At 34.9% G+C, this 24,765-nt stretch overlaps 1 protein-coding gene across 1 annotated transcript; it reads right to left on the bottom strand.

Annotated features, from left to right (window-relative positions):
- Positions 1-11,620: 11,620 nt before the first annotated feature.
- On the bottom strand, positions 11,621-15,395 carry LOC136217798 (F-box/LRR-repeat protein At5g63520-like). The gene is made up of 10 exons (XM_066004460.1): positions 15,043-15,395; positions 14,840-14,947; positions 14,641-14,730; positions 14,397-14,528; positions 14,084-14,233; positions 13,963-14,002; positions 13,696-13,848; positions 13,299-13,483; positions 12,304-12,422; positions 11,621-12,203 (listed from the first exon to the last, which is right to left on the bottom strand). The coding sequence occupies exons 1-10, from the start codon at positions 15,241-15,243 to the stop codon at positions 11,753-11,755; spliced, it is 1,629 nt and encodes a 542-aa protein (XP_065860532.1). The 5' UTR covers positions 15,244-15,395; the 3' UTR covers positions 11,621-11,752.
- Positions 15,396-24,765: the final 9,370 nt, after the last annotated feature.

Here is a 24,765-nt window from a genome sequence, read left to right as displayed (position 1 = left end):
CGTGAGCAATTCAACATACTTAGAGAAGCTATTGGTATGTTTAATCCTCTTCAATAAATTCTAAGTATAATATGTGATATATGCATGCTGAGTTGACTACCATGCTGAGTGATTTATGCTAAATCTATGTCTATTACATACTGAGTAGATGTACACGCTGAGTGATTATCTCAAGCTCAGTTACTAAGCACACAAATAATTCCCTTGCGTTGAACCAACTACTCAGAACATTAAACGTTTGGAATCCTTAACACTGAGTAAAGATCCGTTGCAAGATTTAATGCAAAACACGCGAATTAAATAGCCACCTAGGATGACGTAAGCGCAATAACTAGAATATACATATGCCGAATGTGTCATAAATGCCAGAATCTTTGTCGATTGAGTATCTCGAGGTCAAACGGCCACCTCAATGCTTCAGATCAACTCGACATCTCTATAAATAGTGGACGATTTCCCACTCTTACCTCTTTACGCTTAGAAATTTCTGGTATTCAAATCCTTTTCTCTCCAAAATTCCCAAAACTTCTCAAATTTCTATGAAAATCATGTCGGATTCTCAGAATCTCTCCGGAGGCTATTACAATGATGATAACCGCTCCGATGAAAACCCTCAATCTCCTGCTCAGTAGGAACATAGTGAGACTCCCACCAAGTCTCAAGAAACTAGTCAGCATGGCCACTCAAAGGTCACTACACCGAGGAAGAAAACCAAGGCTGACCAAGCCACCTCCTCGAAAAGGAAGCAAAAGCAGGACAAAGCAAAGAAACCCATGGAACGCACCTACTCTCTAGTCTACGAGAGTGTAAGGGGGTATAAGGTTGACCACTCCCGCTGGTTTTCGAAGGGATTTGTGGAAGCTGAGCAACCCTTCTGTGAGTGGATCTCAAAGAACGGCTGGACCGAGCTATTCTCAGTTCGAGAAGCTACCTATCCTGAGTTAGTGAAGGAATTCTACGCTAACCTAAGAGCCGCTGATGATAACCGGGACTACATGGTCACCAAGGTTCGAGGGAAGGATATCTTCATCAACCCTGCTTACCTTGCCTCACTGCTCAAGCTGAAAAACGAAGGAGTAAAACTTCGCAAATCAGGTGACCAAGACAAAATTGAGTATCCCGTTGAGTTCTGCAAACCCGCTGATCACGTAGGAGAGATATCCAGCACTTTCATAGGTCAGAATCAGAAGATGGCCCACTACATACTAACCAACTTCCTCTTCCCTAAGATCAACTGCACCAGCTCAGCAACAAACTTCGAACAATGTTTCATTTATCACATGCTGAACTACCAGCCGATCAATATGCCAGTCTTTATTATCGGTGGTTTTCAACGGAGCACTGGAACCCTTAGGTTAGGCTCCATTATTACCAGAATCCTCAAAGATCACAAGGTGAGTTTGGTTGAGGAAATCCACACCTGGGGAACAGAAATTACTGCAGCTGTACTGTTTGGCTTGGTCTACGACCAACCGATTATTAAGAAAGGAAAAGGGGCCGCTGTTCAGGATACAAAGAGGATGGAGACCCAAAAATGGAAGAAGGGAAAGCAAGTTCAAGCTGTCAAACAGGACAGAAAGAGAAAAGATGTTCAGACCTCTTCGACAGATGGTGCTTCTCTACCGAAGAAAGTTCGGTTTGTATCTAGAGGAACAAAGCCTCAAGTGGCACAAGGACAAGCTGAGCCTAAGTCAGCAGAAAACCTCAAAAGGCAAGCTGAGCCCGAGGAAGAAGGAGAAAAAGAGGACACTACTGATGAGCAACCACTTAGGAAGAAGAAGAAAATCTCTTCTGGGTTAAGTCCTATTGACGTATCCCCTCTTGGAGTCGTTATCTCTGAAGACTCTCATTTTGCGAGAAGTCAGGGCATTGTTCATGAGAACAACCCTACTGACCAAGATGAAGATGAACTGGACGGTCATTTTGACAATGAGGAAATAGTGGATGATGAACAACATGAGCCATCAGATGTTGAACAACATGAAACAACCTACACTGAGCAGGTTGAAGAAGAAGAAGCTGAGCCAACAGCAAAGGATCACACTGATCAAGGGGCACCTTCACCCACTGACTCAATTGAGTCCATTCCTGCTGACCCTTCTCCTCAAAAGACTAAGAAATTAAGGAGACTTAAGAATAAGGCACATAGATCCCCTGTCATTGACCTTATGGGTGACTCACCTCTGCGGGATCCAATCACTGACCTATCAGATATGCAATTTAAGTTCTTCTCAAATCCTATTGAGTCTCCACCAGAGCAACAGGAAAACAAGCCTCTGTTTCTAATCCTAAGGAACATGCCGACTCAACTGCTCCTCTAAACCAAGATGATCCCGAGCAAGTGCTCGAAGTTCCTGCTCCTTAATATGTTGAGCCAGCTAAGGAAATACCTGCTCAGGTCAGTGCTGAAATTCCTCAACCTCCTCAAACCAGTCAGCTTCAGTCTGACTCTGAGCAAGTAGATATTTCTACCGATCATCCTCTTCCACAAACACAAGTGCAGGATATCAACCAGTTAGCTCCTACTGGAAATCTAAACTCAAGACCAGCCGCTGATCATGCTGGCACTTCTAATATTGAGCAGAACCAAACACCTCCATAATCCGGTTCTAATCGTATTCTGGCAACTGAGCCAAATAATGATGGATCCTACTCTTATTTGAATGCCTCTGAGTCTGGTCAAAGAATCATTGACTTAGCTCAAGCTCTACTCCAAGACCTCCATCAAACAAATACCGATGCCGTTGGGTCAGTTCCTGTTAAGCCAACTCAGCTTTCACCTGTCACTCAGCTTCTCACAGAAATCAAAGGTCTTAAGGATCTTCTGAGTGTCATGACTTCACTTCAGTCTCAACAGCCCAGACAGGAATTAATAACAAAGCTGTCCGAACTCCAGCTGACCATGGTCAATCACATGAACTCTCTACAGGGTCAACTTCATCAACTGTCAGCTGCGAACACAATGTATGCAACTTCTGCTGAAGTTCATCAACTCTTCAACCAGCTTCACATTGAGCAAGCCAGAACAAATGAGCAACTCTCTTCCTCCTCCCAATGCTCCATTGAGCAAATCAGTGAGGTTGTCCGTCTACTCAACTTGAGTGAGGAAGAGATGGAAACTGACCAACTCAAGACGAATGAAATTCTGAAGTACTCTCGAGTCACTTTCAACCATGTGCGCCACTCAAATGCTCAACGTCAGTATTTTGACTCGGCCTTGCTAAAGATGTTTCATCAAGCCTTTGCCATGCTAACTGACAGTATAACCTGGGTTGGAAAGTCTCAAGCATACATCCTGAGTATGCTCAGTGCCTCGGCTATCAGGATTCCACGTTCTGTCTTGGATGAGGGTGTTCCTGTTTTTGATGGCATCAATGAAAGCACGCGCATGCTTAAGGCATTCTTTGGCCGCTTAACTCGTGCTGCCATTGACGAAACCTTCATTCCTCCTCCTCCCGATGGTGGTAAAACGGGGGAGAAAGAACAAGCTCAAAGAACTCAACAATCAGGGGAAGCATCAGGAAGTCAGCAGAAATTCAAGGGAAAAGGAAAAGCTAAAGAGCATGATGTCCAAATTAACTACAAGAAAAACTAGCTTGACTAGGATTGCTAGATTTAGTTTAGTTAAACTTGTAGTCTTTCCCTTATGTATTTTGTTGTGCTGACCCTGAATACAAAACTATACATGCATCTACCTTTTCAAAATTGACCAATCTTATGTGATGCTTACTTATGTTTTGTTATAAACTCTAACGTATCTTCATTAAATCAACTGTGTCAATTGTCTACATTGCTCTATGATTGTATGTTGTGTTGATCTATAAGTTGACCTCTTTTATATGTCTTCTTAAACACATTGAGCAAAGATATACTCAGCGCTCTCTGATATCTAAAACTTCCACATAAACTGAGTTAAAAAGAATATGTTCCATGAGCTGACCTATTTCTGAAAACTGACCTTAGACTTACTTGATTAAACCTTGAAATGTTTAAAGTAAAACTAAGTCAGTAGCTCAACCCTTACGGGGGAGTATCTTGAGTAATATAAGGTCAACTATCATGGGGGAGCTCAACACTGAGTTCTTCACTGAATATTTTTGCCAACATCAAAATGGGGGAGTTTGTTGAAACACCTTTCCACATGATTTTGATTTGACAAAATTATTTAAGTAATTGATAAAAAATATTCTAACACATTAAATTTAAATGCTTTGATTTATTCATACTAATGTGTTTGTTCAATGTTGAGTTTATTGATTTATAAGACATTAAGATAAAAAGTCTAAAGGCCCATAAGTGGAAGTCAAGCCCAAGTCAACAGATCAAGACCTCACGGCCCAAGAAGATAAAACGCAGTCGTATCAAGTGAAACGATGACTCAGCATGAAGAAGTATTGAGAAGCCTTCTAACAAAAGCTTCAAGAGGAAGCTGCTGAGTTGAGCGACAATGCAGGCAGGTCAGCGGCAGAACAGAACCAACTTCCAGACAAAGTATTTCTACTTTGGGTAAAGTTTAGAAGGCACGGGAAGTTGTCTGGAAGACTTTGCCGTAAATGACGAAACATTCTGTTTATCTGATGAAAAGCTGCTGAGCACTGCCGTAGACAGAAGATGCAAGAATCTCATTGGCCAACGACACTGAGCACGTCCTGAGTGACAACGACAGGAAGCCGTTTGCCTCCAACGGTTATTTCGAAATTCGAAATTACCGGTGCTTGAAGTGTCACTATATAAAGGTCTCTCAATTGCTTCATTCGATGCAGATCTTCAATTAGTCGAAACGCTGACCAAATTCATACTTGAAGTTCTGTGAGAAAAGCAAAGCAAAATCTTACACCAATTTCCAATCATTGTGTAAAAGTCTAGAGTGATTTCAATGATCTAAAGTGTTCTTAGCAATTGTTGTTTAGGACAAACACATTATCATTTCTAGAAGAATAGAAAGGAGAGACTGAGTACTCGGTTATAGTACTCAGCGATAGTTATAGGAGTGAGTAGAGGTATAGAGGAAGGTACTCTTGTATACTCAGCTTCTATTGTAAAAGGTTTCGTGCTCTACCTTTAAAGAGCTCAGTAGAGAATTCAAAAAGCTCGGAACGCGTTCCGGGGACTGGACGTAGGCGGAGAGGCCGAACCAGGATATGTCTGCTGAGTAATATATTTCTAACCCTTAAACTCCTTTATATATTGCTTGCTATAAAACTGACTAAGTAACGAACTCACGCTGAGTTGAGTGCACTAAGAAGCTGAGTTCAGGAATAGACTCTAAGTGCTATCTCCTGACTCAAGGAAAGAAACAGACTTAGTCACAAATTGACTAAGCTTGTGTCTTAAAACTACTTAGCGCCGCTATGTAAACCTTTTCTTAAGAAAAGAAGTCAGCCTTAACGGACAAAATTTTAAATAGTTCCTATCCCCCCCCCCCTTGGAACTAACCTTGTCACGTTATAAGGGACCAACACTTATCAATAAGTAAATCAACAAATTTAGGCTTACCTCTTGTAGCGGAAATCCGTTGAATGACAGCGGAAGTAATTGACATTGACTCTGTATCACCGATCTAGGAGATTACTATACCAAATGAGTAATCACCCTTGATTCACAAACTAAGAATGAAACTCAATGACAAAGGAGAGGTAGAGAGGATGCAGCAACAAATTTGGTTTTGGTGAGAGAGTGCACCAAAAGTTGATGAGAGAGTGCATCAACAACTATTAATTATGGAGAGATGGTGCTCCATGATTGCTTTTGGTGAGAAAGTGCACCAAAATGTTGATGAGAAAGTGCATCAACAACTATTTAGTATGGAGAGATGGTGCTCAAAACTTTGAATCAAGAGGGAGATTGTTAGGTTTGATTCAAAGTTTAATAATTAGTTATTTTGATTCAGCTGTTATGATAAAATATTTAATATATTTTAGTCAGTAGAGTTACTAAAATTAATATGTAATAAATAAGTTAAGAGTTGCTATAGTTAATAGATACGGAATAGGTTAGTAGTTACTAAATATTAGGTTTAATGCTCCTGCAGCACCCTTAACTTGTTCAAATTGGTCATTTTACCCCTCCAACATATCGAATGTCTTATTTACCCCCTTAACTCCATCAAAGTGGTGTTTCTCACCCCCTTAACTTGTCCATTTACCCCCCCTCCCCCCAAACTCATAGAATGCCCTATTTACCCCCTTAACTCCATAAAAGTGGTATTCCGCACCCCTATATTTTCATTCTCGAAGGTTAGAATTGACCGACGTAAGGGATATGCTTGAAGTCTGAGTTCTCGAATGGCACGTTCAAACTCGGTCAATTTTTTTACAACTCAACAATTATATTTGAAAAGACGAAAATGATCATATTATTGAGACTTTTACACTTCCTCTTTTCATCGTGATTTACAATATGCACTTCCTCTTTTCATTTGAAGCCCTAAATTCCTTTAGCAAACCATTTGAAATAACCACAGAAATTGTCACCCTATAGTTAGAGATTGCATAACTATCAATTATAGATTAATAATATAAATCTTCACCCTGTAAACGTTTCAATTAGATTAACTATCAATTAGAGATTAACCACATAATTACTTACCCTATAATTTGGACATCCAAAGAAACGTCTCCCAAGGTATGGAGCTTTCCAACAGACCTTCATATCACCCGTTTCACCATAATAGCATACCTTATCGCTTGCCATGACAGAATTTGGAGCTGAAATTTCCAGATTAATGGAAAAGATTCGAATTGCCAAAACACTTACCAATAAATCAAGTAATGAAGGCGATAGAACATGAATGGAGAAGATTATATTCAACAGGAATCAAGAAGAAAGAAGAGGAATTGGGAAGGAAATAGGAATTAGGGATTTGGATGTTAGATTTTAGGGATTTGTATAATCTTTTGTTTTTGTTGCCGTTAGTGCCCAGTTTTCCACATCCACGCGTTTCATGCCTTCATTGCACACACACACAAAGTTACTGCCATATAAGATCATGGAGGGATGAGAAATACCACTTTTATGGAGTTAAGGGGGTAAATAGGACATTCGATGAGTTTGGGGGGGTAAAATGACCAATTTGGACCAGTTAAGGGGGTGAGAAATGTTGGTCCCTTAGTTAAGTGAGAATTAGTTCTAGGGGGGTTAATGGAACTATTAAGATTTTAAAACTTTTGTACGTTCTTGTACGTTTCTCACAGCTCACAGCACAGATCAGAGTGTAAATGTCGGGGTTGAGAGGCAATTTTAGTTAACTTGTAACTAAGATTGCTTCTGTCCTTGATTCAGAGAGCAACACTTAGAGGGCTTCCGAACTTTGCATGTTAGAGATAACACTCTAGTTAGTTTAGCAGTTTTAAAGTAATGAGCAAGCACATATACAGAGTAAGAGTTAGAAAATGATACTCATCAGATTTACCCTGGTTCGGCCTCCTGCCTATATCCAATCCTCGAAAGTCGTCTTCGGAGCTTTAATCCACTACTTAGCCTTTTTGGTAGAGCACAAACCCTTACAATAGTTATTGAGCCAATTATAGGGTACCTTTCTCTATAATTCTACACTCCGACTAACTATCTACCTCTGTTTGCTAAATACCGAACAAACAGAGCTTCTAAACTATTCTAGAGAATTGTTGATTTTTGTTCTAATCTAATAACACATTGAATCATCTGAAAGAAAAGATTACACAAGAAATATGAAGGTGTTTGTGTAAAGCACTTCTTGCTTTTGCTTTGCTATTTGAAACTTCAAGAGATAATCGCTCAAAGCTTTTTGCTTGAAGATCGTTGTTTCTCTCGTATGTCTTTGTGTCTCCGAGGTTGCAAATAAAAGGCTATTTATAGTTGATATTTGAGGAAGAGGTTATTTCGAATTTCAAAATAACCGTTGAGAGGGAAAGTGTGCAGCTATCATTTTCACTTTCCAGAGGGCAGAGCCTACAGCCAATCATCTTCTATCTTGTGTCCGTTGGTTTGTCTATTGCGTTGTTGTTCAGAGTTAGTCGGAGTCAGTCTTCTTGGTCTAACCAAATCAGGCAAAGTTCTCAGGTTGACCAGGGGACATGCCATCTGTGGTTCTGAAACTTTCCTTGCCAGGTATGGGCAATTGACAGTTGTGTGCAGGTCAACTCTGTCTCTGTTGATCGTCTGTTGATCTTGTCAAGCGTGGCTTGATTCTTGTCTTCCGAAACTCTCTTGATTTAGAGCTGGCAAGAGAACTTCTGGATCCTTCTATGATCAGGGCTTAAGCTTTTGATTTGCAAGCCTTCTTGGTGATGGGCTTCGTTTAAGCCTTAAGACCCAAATTAACATCTTTGAACTTTTGCTTATCATTAATCAAACACTTCAACAAACACATTAGTATAAATAAATCATTTTTATCTTTTAATGTGTTATTGATTATAGAGATATAATTTTGAATTAATATTTTTTTGTCATAATCAAAATCTATGTGGAAATTGTGTTTCAACAAGAAATACCACTTTTATGGAGTTAAGGGGTAAATGGGACATTCGATGAGTTGGGGGGAGGGGGGGATAAAATGACCAATTTAAACAAGTTAAGGGGGCTGGGGGAGCATTAGACATAAATATTATGTTGATCTGTTTCTTTATAGCCTATATATATGTTTGATGTTTATGGTTTAAATACATGTATTTTTAGAGTTCGAGTTTGTGTTTTTGTGATTGTTGTTTGTCCATGTCTTTGATGCCCTTTTGAATATCTACATTACAGTTACTCCAATTAACTACATGTCTCCAAGAATTCTTTATAGCTAAAAAACTGCTCCAAATATGCTCATTCTTCGATTGCGCTTTATCTCATTTCTTTCAATTTCTTAATTTCCATTAGTCCATGCATTTCTTACACGCGTTAATCCATTTAAATTAATTAATTAATTCATATAATAAATCAATAAATAAATAAATTAACTTAACTAAATTATATAATTATGTCATAAAAGTAATTAATTATAAAATTCACCCAATTAAATTATAGATGTAACAAAGATTAAAAATTCATTCATAAATATTGATCTAAATAGAGAGATATCCAATCAAACTTGAAATAGATTTAGACTTTACTTTTGTATTAATCTTATTGATTTCTAGATTCATTTGAGCGTCAAGATGTCTACTATGTTTTATAGATTCCTCATATCCGGATTAAGGACATTTCGCTTGAGAATATATATACTTGGCTTCGTGCGTATATCTTTTATCTTGAGATTATATATACTTAGATTCGTGCACCCCGTCTCGAGACATCCATTCTTTATTCGTAGATTTATCTTACAGTATTTCTACAACATTATTATCTATCATCAATAACATTTAATACAATAGCAAATCCGACATTGATGAATGAGGATCTATATAATTCTTAATATATGTGAGAACTTTTTTATTAGCTTACAACATTATTTAGCCATTGATTTATCAAAATATTTAACTACTATTTGACATTTGAACTATTTAAAATTTTTGTTATTTTGTTTAGGGATTTGTTTTTGTTTTTTATCTAATTAATTATTTTAATATAAGAAACTTTATGTGTCAAGTAAACTTTAGGACGTGAGACGTGTCAAATTCATGTATCTAAATATCATCACACATTAGAGGAATAACAACTTTATTAATTTTTCATTTAAATTCAAAGAAATTTCACTAATTAGAATAGTTGAGTGATTAAATATGACCGAATAATAGATTCGAACCAACTAATAAAAATTGGAATAGTTGAAGGGTAAAAATTGGAGAAGGACATAAAAGAAATTTCAAGTAGTTAAATCACAGGACTGCAATCGAAAATGAACCTCAATATACCATTTTGCAAACTTTTAAACTTCGAAAATGAGTGTAACTACAAGGTTTATTTTTGTACTTTTTCCTGAAATAAATATCACATTTGTTCCTTCCTCTTCTCTTCCCCCTATATCCGCGTTTCTTCTAATTCTTCCCAGTCCTCATTTTGAAATCCTGCATCCACTTTATTCATAAAGAAAAAGATCACTTTGTCATATCCAATTATAGATCCACCTTACCTTTTGCTTAGTCGTCCTTCCAACTCCGGCTGATTCAACAACTAGATACCTTCGCATGATTAATCTAGGGTTTTGACTGCTCTGATTTGGTGTTAGTATTATGTCTAGGTCTTATGATAACTGGGAGAGGTTGGTCCGTGCCACCTTGACGAGGGAGCAGCTTAGAGCTGCTGGTCAAAGCCATGAGAGAACCACCAGTGGCATTGCTGGAGCTGTTCCACCCTCACTCGTCCGTACAACCAACATTGATGCCATCTTGCAGGCTGCCGATGAGATCCAAGATGAAGACCCCATCGTTGCAAGGATTTGTGAGTGCTTTTGTTATCTTTTTCCTTCCCTGGGTTTTCCGACTTGACTTGTTATTTGGCAAATTTGAGTTATTTTGGCATTACTTGGTAAACAGCACTGTCCACTGTTAATTTAAGCGCTAAGTTATCACTTGTAGTTTATTGTTTCTACGAAATCATACAAGAGTTGGGCATTTTAGTTACTGTTATCCTCATCCAATTCGGTGCAACTTTCGACAAAAACAATTTCTCTATTTCTTCATTGTGAAATTAGTTATTCTTGAACCCAAATGGTAGTATCTCACTCTCTTTTACATGTCACTACTTTGGTGAACTACTTCACTGATAATGAAGATAACGGATTAATTGGTTAATAATCTCAAAACAAGGACCAAAAAGTGCCATCAAAACTGTATCCAGATAACAATAACTAGGGGTGATTGGCATTTACCTTCCTTTTTATGCATAGTTCACTTATCAACCAAATGGTATGCTTTTCTTATCAAATTGTTGTGTGTAATCAAGAGACACACGTTGCTAGGGGGTTCTGTGTTTTAAGAGTTCCTGAAATGAGAAGGCATAAATAAAATACTAATTATGCTCATTATATTTGGGAGACCCTGTTGGTGCATATGGATACATTTTTGGCACTGATATGGATTTGGGGATAGCCAGATGATTGGTGGGGGAAATTGACAAGAAAGGAAGCACAATTGTTTTTCTATCTGTTTAAGAAAAATAGGCATTTGGGAAGTTTTGTATGTTTTCCATAGTTGAGAAGCATATGAAACAGGAGGAAAGAAACAGTCACTTGGATGCATTTTTAGAATCTTGTACATGAATTATTGATATCTAGGATCTTGTGTCAGATGAATGCCTCATAGTGAGAAGTGTAAATGAGTGCATTTTGGAACTAGGACTTGACAACTTTATGAATTCAGGTTTTTGCTTTTAAATCATGTATTTGTGGTCCACTCTTTCTCTCTCTTTGCACACTTTGTCTCTGCTTTTATCTTACTATCACTTGACACTAATTTGATTATTATTGTGTCAGAATTAGGTTAGACCTCATTGGAGAGAACTCTACGATCTCTTGAACTTAATTGGAATTTTCAATTGGTACCTTTTTTATTAATAATAATCTCCCTTTAAATAGAAGAGACAGAATTACAAAATAGGAAAACTAGGAATCAGCAACTAATTAGGAATAAAATAGGAAAGCTAGAAACCAGCAGCTAATTTAGGAATAAAATAGGAAAGCTAGAAATCAGCAGCTAATTTAGGAATAAAATAGGAAAGCTATAAATCAGCAACTAATTAGGAAAAATAAAAATAATAACTAATCCTAATGGGCTTAAGATATCTTTTGCTTATTTGCCCCATGGGTGTAACGCTGGTATTGAATTTATGACAGAAACCATAGCCAGATTTAATACTCTGAAGTTGGTGGAGTATATGATAATGCCAAGTATACTGTGCTATGGTAGTGCAGACAACAACGTGCAGAGTTTGCTTCATCGTCTTCCTGACTTATTGAGCTCGACGAACCTCGTCCGATTTCTCCATTGCAAAAGACTCCTGCAAGTGGAACCTCAGGAAAGTTTTCATGGAATGGAGAGCTCTCCACATTGGGGTGGGATATTTCTCGGAGATAGCAAGAGAAAATCAAACCTCCAAACACCTTTTTCCCTCCACTACTAGGTTCACCATTCCTTAAAGAAAGGCAGCTTTGGCCTTTTGATTCTTCCTTCAGAATTGCAAGGTTTCTATAGGCATCACTGCACGAAGATGATGCAGTATCAGGATCTGAGTGGTAGAATAGGAAGGGATCACCATATTCGATGCCAACACCATTGACGATAAAAAAGTCTCTCTCCCCTCTGTTGAAAATCAAAAGATAACATAATTATGTTCTTCAATTAGTTTTTCAAGTTTAAAGATATAGTAAAATTGTAGATAGAAAGCTCTTCCAAATCTTACCTTAAAACTTTATAAAATGCTAACGATGCTCTTGATATAAAACTCTCTGGCCCACAAGGGTAGTACCTCGGCTGTACGACTCCAATGTACAGATTAGGAGAAAAATCTTCATCATCAAACTGCAAAAGAATTTCTTTCTTTGAACTCAAGAAAAACAATATTAACATGAAGGAAAAACTAATGAAAGCAGATAAACTATGCAGAAGAACTTTGATGAAAGTGATAATAGTCCAAGAAAATAAATATGGGTCTTTAGAATATTATGTGATACATGTGCGAAACTAAATTTTGTGCAGAGCCTGAAACTAAATATGGTTTCTAACATTACTTTGAAGTTCATGGAATATTGATATTAAAGCTAAATTTTTTCCTGATCCTCATGGCTGTGTGACCTACAACCATTGTATAAATTAATAAGGTGATTTATCCTTTGGCATTTTCTCTATTAGAAAATTGTAAAGAAACAAAACAGATGATCTTCCATTTTCTTTCACTGCCTAAACTTTCAGAGGAAAAGTTATAACATCACCAAAGGCTTCAAATTTACATTCATAAAATGAAACAACAACAACAACAACAACAACAAAGCCTTAGTCCCGAAATGATTCGGGGTCGGCTAACATGAACCATCATATAAAACCGTGAAAATCAAGTCGTGTCAGCGACACAGATTCGCTCCCTCCACTCCGTCCTATCCACTACCATATTTTCCTCAATTCCCAGTAAACTCATATCACTCTCGATCACCCTCCTCCAAGTTTGCTTAGGTCTTCCCCTACCCCTCACCACTACATCCCTTTGCCACTCTTCGGTTCTCCGAACCGGCGCATCAAGCGCTCTACGTCTCACATGGCCAAACCACCTTAGTCGGTTTTCTCTCATTTTATTCTCAATAGATGTGACCCCTACTTTTGTCCTAATTATTTCATTACGCACCCGGTCCTTTCTCGTATGACCACACATTCATAAAATGAAAAAGGAAAAGAAATCTTTACCTCACTATTAATATCAGCTAAGAGACCCTCGGTGTCAAGGATTTCATTATGCCCCTGCACTCTAGCGCTAAGCCATGAAGAAGCTGTGTCTTTTTGTAATGCCCAAACTGCATGGAGTTGGGGACCAAATGGCATTATGCCTGTTGACAATGTGACGTGAAATTGAGTTTCTCCTATATCTGCTCCTTGCCCCCAAATTAGAAAAAAAAAAAGGATCAATTAGTGATGCATGTAGGAAACTCCTTTACAATCTTGGAAAAGAAAGATGAAAAGAAATGTAGAAATATTTTGCATCTTTTAATAACTTATGTCAAGTAGGTTCCTTTTATCATTTATTTAAATTCACCATACTTGTAAAGAGGGGTAATTATTAACATGTAATAGGTTGAATACTTACCCTGAGATTTGTGCATGTCCCTTGCAAACACAAGAGCAACACCATCAAGGAAGTAACTATCACCATCATAATGTCGAGAATCATATGCACTTCTGCACAAGAAACGCCCACTTGCATCACCTACAATGACCGTTTCCTCATCCAATGCACAATCTGCCAATTTCGAATAAGATTTTCATGACTGATCACAACCTTAACATTATTCTTCTGATCAGCGAGAAATGCAATCGAGTGGATAACGAAAAGATTATGTTTTCTAGTACTTACCCATCTTTGCGAGGATAGGTCTCATGTCAACATTTCGATCCTAGAGAACCACAAATATCATATATTAGGATTGCAAATGTAAAAAATAATAAAAGAAAGCTAATCATGGTCGATTAATCTGTTTGAAGAGAATGATTTGAACTGTGTAGGTGGAGGAATCACAACTTACTCCAAACAAGATGATCCCTGCAGGTGATTCAGAATGTGAAAAGAAAGCTGTAAAATCCTTGATATCCGTCAGAAATTTTTCATCCAAACACATTTCAGGTACCTGATAGTAGAAATAGTTGGTCTTAGTACTTGAAAATACTTTTTATACATGCAATTCTATACCATTGCAGATGATTATTAATGATGAAGATATGTCATTGAATTTCCCATTTAGAGCATGCCTAAGACACATAAATCACCTTATGGAACAACCAATTAATTACCGTCTTTGTTCGTAACAGTGGGATAGCATCAACCCTTAGTCCAGGTAGAAATCCAATCACCAAAACAATCCCGCGATCAAGTTGAGTATCTCCGCTAGAATCAGAATCATCATCACTTGGTTTCCACCTAACCTGTGTTATTTTCAAAGAAGAAATGAAATGGTTTCTCTTTGTGATATATTTAATTTAGTTTTTATTTTCATCAAGATATCAGAATAAAAAAATATGCATTGCATATACTAGCCTCTTGGAGTTCATTAGTGACATCAGCACCGATGATCCCACTGGCTGTGTTAGTAATGAGTGGCACTCTTGAGCCTAATTTTTCTGTAAGCTACATAATATCAAATGAGAAAAAAGTTAACAGGGCAAACCAAATTCAAAGATATTGCTGAGAACTGAAATCAATGTATCTGTTCATATATTTCAGGGACAATGATTACCAGTTGGTGAGTCAGTGCCAAGCTGAATTTTTTGCCAATGCAGGCAATGGCAAAATGTGGAAAAATTGGCTCAGCAAGAACCTTGTCCAGAACCTCCTTCACTGCATCCTATGAATCACAAAAGAAATGGTGAGTCAAATTGTTGCATCTTCATGTCATTTTGATTATATTATATATATGAGTTGTGAAAATGAGGAACTTACAGGGAGAGTAGGCTTGAGGGAGATAGCTGAAGCAAACTTAGGCTTTTTTAGGATTCGAACACAAACATGGTTCCAACATTTGCTAACACACGCTGCCGAAGAAAAAGCCGAGGCAGGTAACCTGGAGAAAATGTTTTCCATAACATCTTCAGTCACCTGAGAGAAACCACTTCTCATATTCATTGTCATCTTCTTCTCCATTTGCTCTTTCTCTTTGTCTGTGTGTATGTTGGGGAATAAAGATGTAGGAGGAGGAGATTGAAGATAATCTGCATAGGAATGAGTTGGGGGAATGGTGTGCCTATTTATACATGTAAAAAACAAACATTTCAACCAGAAAAAGAAGGTTTGTAACTCCAGAATCCTGATTTGGATTTTCAGGATTCATTTGGATTTTGTTTGCAGATACAAGATTTGGTAACTGTGATCTGTGTTTGTATTCTCTCATAAATACCAAGGATTTTAGAGCCCAATGCATGTTAATTCTTTGGGTTTAGTTTATTACAAATCTGTGTTTGTCAAAAAATCTTCAGATTTATTTCAGATACTCTCAGATTTATTTGGATTCTCTTATAAAATCTTCAACATTTCCCACACTTTACAGCCCATTGGATGTTAATTCTTTAAAGGGTAAATTACACCCATGGCCACTGAACTTTGTTTTTTTTAATGGTATGGTCACTGAAGTTTGCTTTTTACTTATGAGAAAATTACAGAGAACTGGAAAACTATTTACAATAAAATAACCCCCTTTTTTTTTAATGTTGTCATATTATTAAAAGTTGTTTTGATTATGTCAAATTGTCAATTGTCAATGGTATATCCATTTTTTTTTCTTTTACTATTTTCTTCATTCATCTCTTTTTCTACCATTATTCCTTGATACTATATTCTTTCAATTGATCATCCGTAATGTATTTTAGGGTCTATACCTATTCTAGCAAAACCACCCATCAGAGCCATCGTTAACCATTGGTCATTAAGGCGTATGAGCTTTTCTATTTTGACTTCTTCCCCGTCGTCGTGATCGAATGAGAATAGATAAGAGGCGCGTGGGTTATGTAACTAACTCTTTACTTATTTCTATTCTTATTTTTAAATTAATCTTTTCTTCTTGGAGACAAGTAAATTAATGTAAATAATCATAATTAAGCTATACAAATTAAGAGGAGATATAAAAAAAAAAAAAAATCGGGATACAACGGGGATACGGTGGGGATACAACGGGATATGGCTATGAAGTATCCCTTTTTTGTTTTCTTTTTTAATCAGGGAATACGTCGGTGATACTTCTCATAATTAATTAGTTAAATAGTAGGGTTTTAAAAAAAATAAAAAATATATAAGGATTATATAACAAATTAAATAAAGTAATATCAACCTATCACCTATTATCAAGTTAAAAAAACTTTAAAAAGATAAGGATTATATAACTTATGGAAAAGTAAAAAAATAAACCTTATGGTTACACTTGTTTAAAAATTTATAAAATGGTACTTTGAGGTTCATTCTGTTACTAAACAAATACCAAATTGACTAACCGTGTTAAAAGTCAAAAGCAAAAGAGTTAATTTGGTCCTCATAGCTGCTGGCCAAAATGGAAAACTCTGGAGGTGGAAGAGAAGTCATCATCAATGGTTATTACAGTTCAAATGAAAGTGGTAGAAGCCTTGGAAGCTCTCTGAATTGATTAAACACAGTGATGAGACAATCATGAGATCGAAGCTTCGTGCACAGCTCCTTGTTGATATGATATGACAAAACCTGATGTTTCACCATCTTTTTTTTTTTAAACTTGATGTTTCACCATCTTGCTTACTGCTGTATAGACAATTTTGAATCCCACAAATAGTCTGATAAGTGGCTGATTAAAACTAGGAACAATTGAAGGTGATTTTTTTTTTAAAACATTTACCTGAAGTTATGAAGGCCATGGCTACAAAAACACAATTACATGATAGCTCTTGCCATGAGAAATTGAGCTGGGCAATTCTTGTTTCGTATTGCACTTGCGTGAAGAAAAATAATTTGAGGATTATTTCTCTCTCTTTGATTTGTTGTTGATTTTAATTTGGTAAACAGGTTTTTTCTTATGTTCAATTGATTTTAGAGAGAGAAAAATTAAGAGAGAAGAGAGAGAAAGAAGAAAAAAAATAAGAAATTAAAGAGAGATGGAAAATATGGTTTAAGTGATTTTTATTTTTTATTTTGGAGTTTGTTTGTAATAATTAGATAATAAGGGGGGTTGATTTATAAAATAAACAAATATAAAGACCAAATTAACTCTTTTCCCTTTGACTTTTAACACCGTTAGTCAATTTGGTATGTGTTTGCTAACGGAATAAACCTCAATGTACCATTTTACAAACTTTTAAACCACATGAGTGTTGATCGAAAATAGATGTAACCACAAAGTTTATTTTTGTACTTTTCTCTATAACTTATTACTCCCTCCATTCCGAAATATAAGTCATTCTACGTTGTTGCACACAAATTAAGAAATACAATTAATATAGAGTGAAATTAATGAATTTGCATTAGTTAACTAAAAAACATATCTCTCATGTAATGGTTGGTGAATAAGTCTTGTAATTTTGAAAAACACATGGACCAAGATAAAAAAAAAAATTAATGTTTGGACCGGAAAACTATACTAAAATTTCTTGAAAATCTAGAAAGACTTATAAAAATGAATGGAGGGAGTAATTAATATTATAGATGTTATTTGTGGTTTTATTACGAGTATTATTTGTGCTTTAGGGGGGTAGGGTTTGATTTTATTCATTTTTCTCTTTAATTAAAAATAAATAAAATCTTGAGAAAAGTACGAAAAAAATGTCTATGTTTGTCCAATTTGCAAACAAAGACATGTGGTTTAAAAGTTTACAAATAAAGGTATGTGATATGTTTTATTTACAAAACAAAGTATTACAATAACACAGTTAAGTTCTTATTACAACCAAAGACATTTTTATCTTATAAAAAAAATTATTCTTACATATCAGCAAAACACAACTCTCGAAAAAAAGAACTTTCTAAATCGAAACAATAAATAATATGGTGAAATTTTACGTTTTTTACTAATCTAACAGTTTATGAACTAAATTGATATTTAAGTTCATTTTACACTGTTGCAATTTGATTTTGGGATATGTGTTTTGTTAATATATCAATGTAATTGAAAAAGATTTAAAAAAAAGCTCTTACTATCATCAATTACGTAAAAGTTTAATTCCAAATACTTTATTTTGTAAAAAAATATATCACATACCTCTATTTGCAAATAAGGTAAACCACGATCATTTTTTCCATACTTTACCCTAGAATCTTTTGATTTATTTTGATTTTAATTCTAAGTTAAATCAATACTAAACTATATTTTTATATAAATAATATCTTATAAGATATTTAAAACCATAGTATCGAAATCCCAATGATGGACTTGAGTTTGTGCTTGAATTTAATCCTATTAAAATCAACTTTTTAACGTGAGCCTATCAACACCAATTAATTTGGAATACACATGATCCTTATGTTTATCTCCAAATAATCTTTGTATATTTATTTTAGCTAAACGTTCTTTCATGCAATCCTATAGGTCCATCTGACTTCGGTAATGAGAAGTCGTTTCTTTAATTGGAGTGTAGGAGATCTTCTATGTCTTCATTCTTCTTTACTGTATAATTCTTTTATATATTATAAGTACTGTATTAATCTTTTATTTTCATACTTAGAATAATACGAAAAATATTATTTTACAATTTTTCGATAATTATTTATCTATTTTAATTAACCAATACTCATAGAGAATTTTATCACCGTAGTGAATAGTTCAACTGTTTATGGATATTGTTATCACCAAAATATTTCATAAGTCAATAATCTCCCTTTTTTTAATGATGGCATCTTTTTTGGAAAAATCTTGAATACAATTGAATTTTGAGAATAAAAGAATAATATCCCACACTCCATAAAGCATGTGAATAAGACACAAACAAGTCTTATTTATTAAAAAAGAGTTGTCTTTCTTTTTCGATGATGCTAGTTAAAATATAACCATATATGAACAATATTCGACTACTATATTTTTATAATTTTTAGTGTGTGTACTATTATTTTGAAAATTTAAGAGTTCTAGAAAGGAAAAACAACAATATGTTACACTTTTTGTTTAATGGAATTTGTATTATTTTGTTATTTTATTTTAAGTAAATTTATTTAATGTCATCTTATTATAAGTAATTGTAATACTAAAATATATTTTCACATGTTAGAAATATCCCAAAACAAATTAGATGAAGTGTGATAAAAACAATTATATGCCACATTTGATAAAACTATATTTTATTGGCAAGATCGGCACTGAAGGTATATAGAAAGTGTGACGATATATCACATCTAAATAGTGGAGGTACAAGAAAAATAAATAGATTAGTTTTATTATCTAGGGTTAGTTTAACAAAAAAAAAACTTATGTAATTTTACATTTGTGCATATTGATTCTTATGGTATTTTTCGAAGCAAAAACATGTATATGATTTGCTCCATTAGCAAACAAATGACTTTTTTCTAATACCATTCATTTTGATGATGTAGCAAGATGCAATTATGTTTGCAATTATGTTCAGAAAAACATTTCAACTATTTTTTTACTTTTCAAAAGTTAAAATTAATTTTTTAAATAATTTTCTCTCTCTTATTATTATTCTTCTTCAATTACAAAATTTCCAAAATTTAAATCTCTAATCGAGTAAATTAATCACTAATATAAGTAAGTCTTATAAAGTAAAACAAAATTTTGCAGCCAAACTATAAAATGCTAGATGACTCATCATGAACTTGAACATACTTCTTTGATAAAGAAAGCATCATTGTTATAAACAAAACCCCTGAGTTATGTCATATTCTCATATGACCCACGAAAATAATATAAATCAAACAATGATAATATCAACTCACAACAACAATAATTTTACAGTTGAGAAGAAGCACTCATCTCAACTCTCTTTTTAAATAAAAAAATAGCAAAACAAGTTGTTTCACTTATTCAAAATCTAAACTCCACTACCTTCCATCCTTTTGCACTGGACATAGACGAAATAGAAATCGAGGAACAAAAGGAAACCCAACATAAATCTTTGACTTTGATTGCGAATGACGAACAAACAATTTAAAGACTGCGACTGTGACTCTACAATAGGATATGAGATACGAAGGTTATGGATTAGTTTACTGTATTACGAATTTCATTGTCAATTCAATGATAAATTTTAGGTAAGTAATATATTGGATTAGGGATTTTATTTTCATATTTTTGGAAATTTCGTAATTGAAGGAAGAAGAAAAGGAATAAAAATGGGGAGACAAGTAGAGAGGAAAGAGAGAAAAAAATATTTAAAAATTTAACTTTAGCTTTTGAAAAGTAAAAATTGATGAAAAAATATTTTGGAAAAAATTATCCCTAGTCACATCACCAAAATTGAGGGTGTTGTGTAAAAATCTTTTATTTGCTAACGGAGCTGACCACGCTTGATTAATCCAAAGGAGAACATCTCGCAGTCAGCAACCTCATCAGACACGAAGACACCCATCGCCATAAAAGTTCATCACCCTCAAAATAGCAACACCCAATAACTCGCCTCAATTATATCGTGTGGGGACTTTAGATGAAGCATCTCGGCCTCGAAGGCCAACAAACAGCACCTAACGGGGAATTAGACCATGTAGCAAGGTCTGACCCCTTTTGACTGACGCACACAGCCAAGGTTAACGATCACATGTTGATCCAATCCAAAGGCACTAAAGACGTTATTAGCGCTCTCTCAAAAGTCAAGCATATAAATAAGAAAATTCTACCTCATGATAAAGGATTCACTCTTTTTCTCTCTACTGTTATCTTAGTAGTATCACTTATACTAATTTGACCCTCTCACAACATAGGAACATAAATTGAACTCAAAAGAAGGTTCCCAATTTTTCATCAATAAATATATCTCATACTTAAAACTTGAAATTTATTCATTTCGTTTCATTGCTTTACTTCAATTCCATTTATAATTTTGTGACTATTTAGTTTTTGATTTTTTTTTGGTAGAAAAGTTTTTGATTATTTGATCCAGTTATTAAATTGAACCGAATCAAATATCATCTAACATTTATTAGCATTTATTTAAATTTGAGTTAGATTTTGAATTATGCTAAATTTTAGTTTATACAATATGAACTGGATCATTCTTCATTCCCTCCTCGTTGCTAGTGCTCCCTCCAGCCTTTCACTTCATCCTCTTCATCTTCATCTGATCTAAGTAATCTTAATTGGACTCATTCATTTTTTAATCATAGTTTTCAATCTAAACTAAGTTTTTATTTGATTTCTATCTATAATTAATGCACCTACTTGCTGGATGGGATTGCTAGATGGCAAGGCATAGATGTGGAGATAGAACTGCAAATTTCTCTCAGCTTTCCACTCTATGGTCCATGTTCAGGTGTAAACTATGTATTATTCAATTATTTTCGCTTTAGGCATACTGAAATTGCTCATTTGGTTTTTCTTTTTCTTTCAATATAGAATTGATGTTGCCTTGTGCTTTTCTTTCAATAATTTTTCAAGCTAGCAGAGCGTAATTCTAGGTTTCCTTAACATCCTTGCTAGACAAAACCTCGACATTGAAGTTGCTTCTGTGGTAGAATGTTTCGAAATTAGAACCTTCTTTTGAGGTTATTAGCTTGAGTGATTTGGGTTTTATTCTGATATTTCTATTGGTGTTGATTATCAATCTTTGAATACCGTGGAAGAAATGTTATTCTTATTATGTAATTCTGAACTTGACAACAATATATTTGAAATGTTAATTTGTAAAGTGAAAAGGAGAAGGCTTCCAAACAAAACAAAGGGAAAAAAAAGAAGAGAAAAAAATGGAGAGAGAAATTACAAGCAAAATAAAGAAAAATCGAAATTAGAAAATAACATAAATGTAAAGTGATCACACTTTAGTTTCTTGCCTTCATATAGGACATCCTCAAGAAGATAGGAAAACATGGAAACTAAACTTCATCCATATTTTAGCTTCTTCAACAAGAAGATTTATGTAAGGTGAAATTCAGAACCCATGACATATTTTAATAGCTCAGCTCAGCCAAAGCATATTATTTCTAAAGTCAAAATGTGAAATAAAAATATCTAACATGTCAGTAAGTTACTCAAAACTATATAGAGCCAGCAATTCCAATGACAAAGAACGAGTTCTTACAACCATCAAAGCCTCATTTGTAATATTAATACACTGTAGCTCCAAAATATTAAGAGAAGAGCATCCTTTGGGCAATCGAAAGAACACCACTAGTTTGGATAATTTTTTAATATATTTATACTGCTTGCTTTTGTGTTTAAATCTATAAATTGTACTTCTGACTATTGTGCTCAATAGCCTGTTTAACTAAGTCATACAGAGGCTCTTCCAGTTAAGTGACCTAATGTTTAAAACTTCGGAAGTAGAATCAAGCCTTATTCCTGCCTAATGTAGCAAACAAAGTTTGCCTCTGATTCCAAGCTTGCCTTATCTTATGTTATTGAACTAAATTTTGTGAGAATTTTATTAAAGGCTTAAATTTACCCTATAGTTCCATTCACACCCCTCCCCCCCATTTGGAACTAGATTCTATCTCATAAGGGACCAACAATGTCTTGATCCAATCGGATGGCTCTATTCGTATTTGGTGATAATTTGATTGGATATCCATGAATGAATACACTTCATATCAAGCGGTTCCATCTACCAAGATGTCAATACAAGGCAATAGATATTTGTCTTTTGGGCAAGTTTTGTTAAGATCATTAAAGTCTACACATGCGATAGGATCCGCCAGCCTTTTTGGTAAGGACTACATTGGCTAACCACTGGATATAGATTACCTCTTTAATGGAAACTTTTTCCATCTTTGCAATCTCTTCTTTAATAGCTTTTTGTCTTTTAGGCCAATGGTTCTGCTTCTTCTGCATGATAGGTGTCTCATCTTCCACCGTATTCAATTCGTGAGTTATTACATTTGGGCTTACCCTAATTAGGATCTCATTCTCTCATGCAAAAACATTTTCACATTGAACTAAAATCCTTGTAATAGCTTTATTGATCTTTGGCCTTAAATTTCTGGCGATCTTCACTTGTTTGCCAATAACTATCATAAATAGCTCTGTTTCTCCAAGGGCGGTTGTGATTGGTTCTTCTTCCTCCTCTTCCTTAGTCTGAGGGTGTATTGATAATAAGGTGGGGTACATTTCTTGTGCCATCTTCTGATTCCTTTTTATCATGACTCCCCTTTTGTCACTTGGGATATACATCGTCATATGTCGAATAGAGATCAAGGCTGCCATTTCTGAAAGGAATGGTCTCCCAAACACAAAATTGTATGTCAATTGTCCATCCATGATAGAGAATTCTAGCTCGCCCTTCCATGTATAGTCATCATCTTCAATCTCACATTCTAATGTTATTTGGCTTTTGGTCTGGATCGTATGTCCGGTTACACCCAAGATATCCACGAATGTGGTTTCAAATTGGATTGGATCCACCTTCAGATTGGCAAATGCTCCTCTATTGATCATATTGCATGAACTACCGGTGTCAATCATGACTCGCTTTATCCCTCATCCTTCAATGATTATCGCGATCACTAAAGCATCTGTATGTGGGGAAATAACCAGCCCTGTCCCAATGAATGGTTAGTTGAGTGATGTTTTATCGACAACGGATGTCATAGATTAGTTGGCGATTGATATCCTAGTGCGCCTACTATGGCATCGATAACGCCTTTGGATTCTCTTTAGATCTGATTTCTGCTTATTTTCTTCTTAATCTTTGTCATTTTCGACAAACTTATACAGTTTCCCCTTTCTATTAACCTCTCTATTTATTTAGATAATTCCTAATATGCTTATGTGTCATGACCATTCACTCGATGAAACCGGTAATAGGCCTTGGAATTTCGTCCAATATTTCCCCCTCTTTTGGTGACGGGATATTGGATTCGCGTTTATATTGACTATTCTCAATCCATATGAGGATTTCCCTCTTAGCAGTATTTAAAGGGCTATATGTTGGTCTTTCCATGGTACTCCTTTTATTCTTGGATGGCGGGTTGTAGAGAATTTCCTTGTCACGTCCGTGTCCAAAATTTTTATAAGTTAATATTGGATTATATAACATCTCGAATTCATTATTTGAATTTTAGATCCGAGATAACATCTTTGATTTAATCCGTTTCTATTATTACGTATCATTTTAAAAATGCGCAGTTTTAACAGGAATTGAGATTGGTTATGTGCGATGACTTTTTGTGATCGAAATAATAAATAATAAAGGTTCAAGTTGGGAAACCGATTAACAGTGACGTTTAGACAGGAACAGTTCACAATGATGCACGAGTAGAAATAATGAAAATTTAAGTATCGGAATTGTTAACGTGACGTTTACATACCGTAGTTAATTTACAACATGAGCTAAATTAATGATTAGAGGTTTAAAAGTGTTATTTGGTTATTAGGATTGATAATTCAATATATATATATATATATATATATATATATATATATATATATATATATATATATATATATATATATATATATCGTATGTACTAATATGACATACAATAAACTTTTACAGCTCACGTTTACATAAACCAATAAAATAATAAAATTCAAATTTTACATATAACCCTTTG

Source organism: Euphorbia lathyris, chromosome 1 (genome assembly GCF_963576675.1).
Source record: "Euphorbia lathyris chromosome 1, ddEupLath1.1, whole genome shotgun sequence".
Taxonomy (NCBI): Eukaryota; Viridiplantae; Streptophyta; class Magnoliopsida; order Malpighiales; family Euphorbiaceae; genus Euphorbia; species Euphorbia lathyris.
The sequence above is the reverse complement of the archived record's forward strand: the minus strand, read 5'-3'. Positions and strand labels throughout refer to the sequence as shown.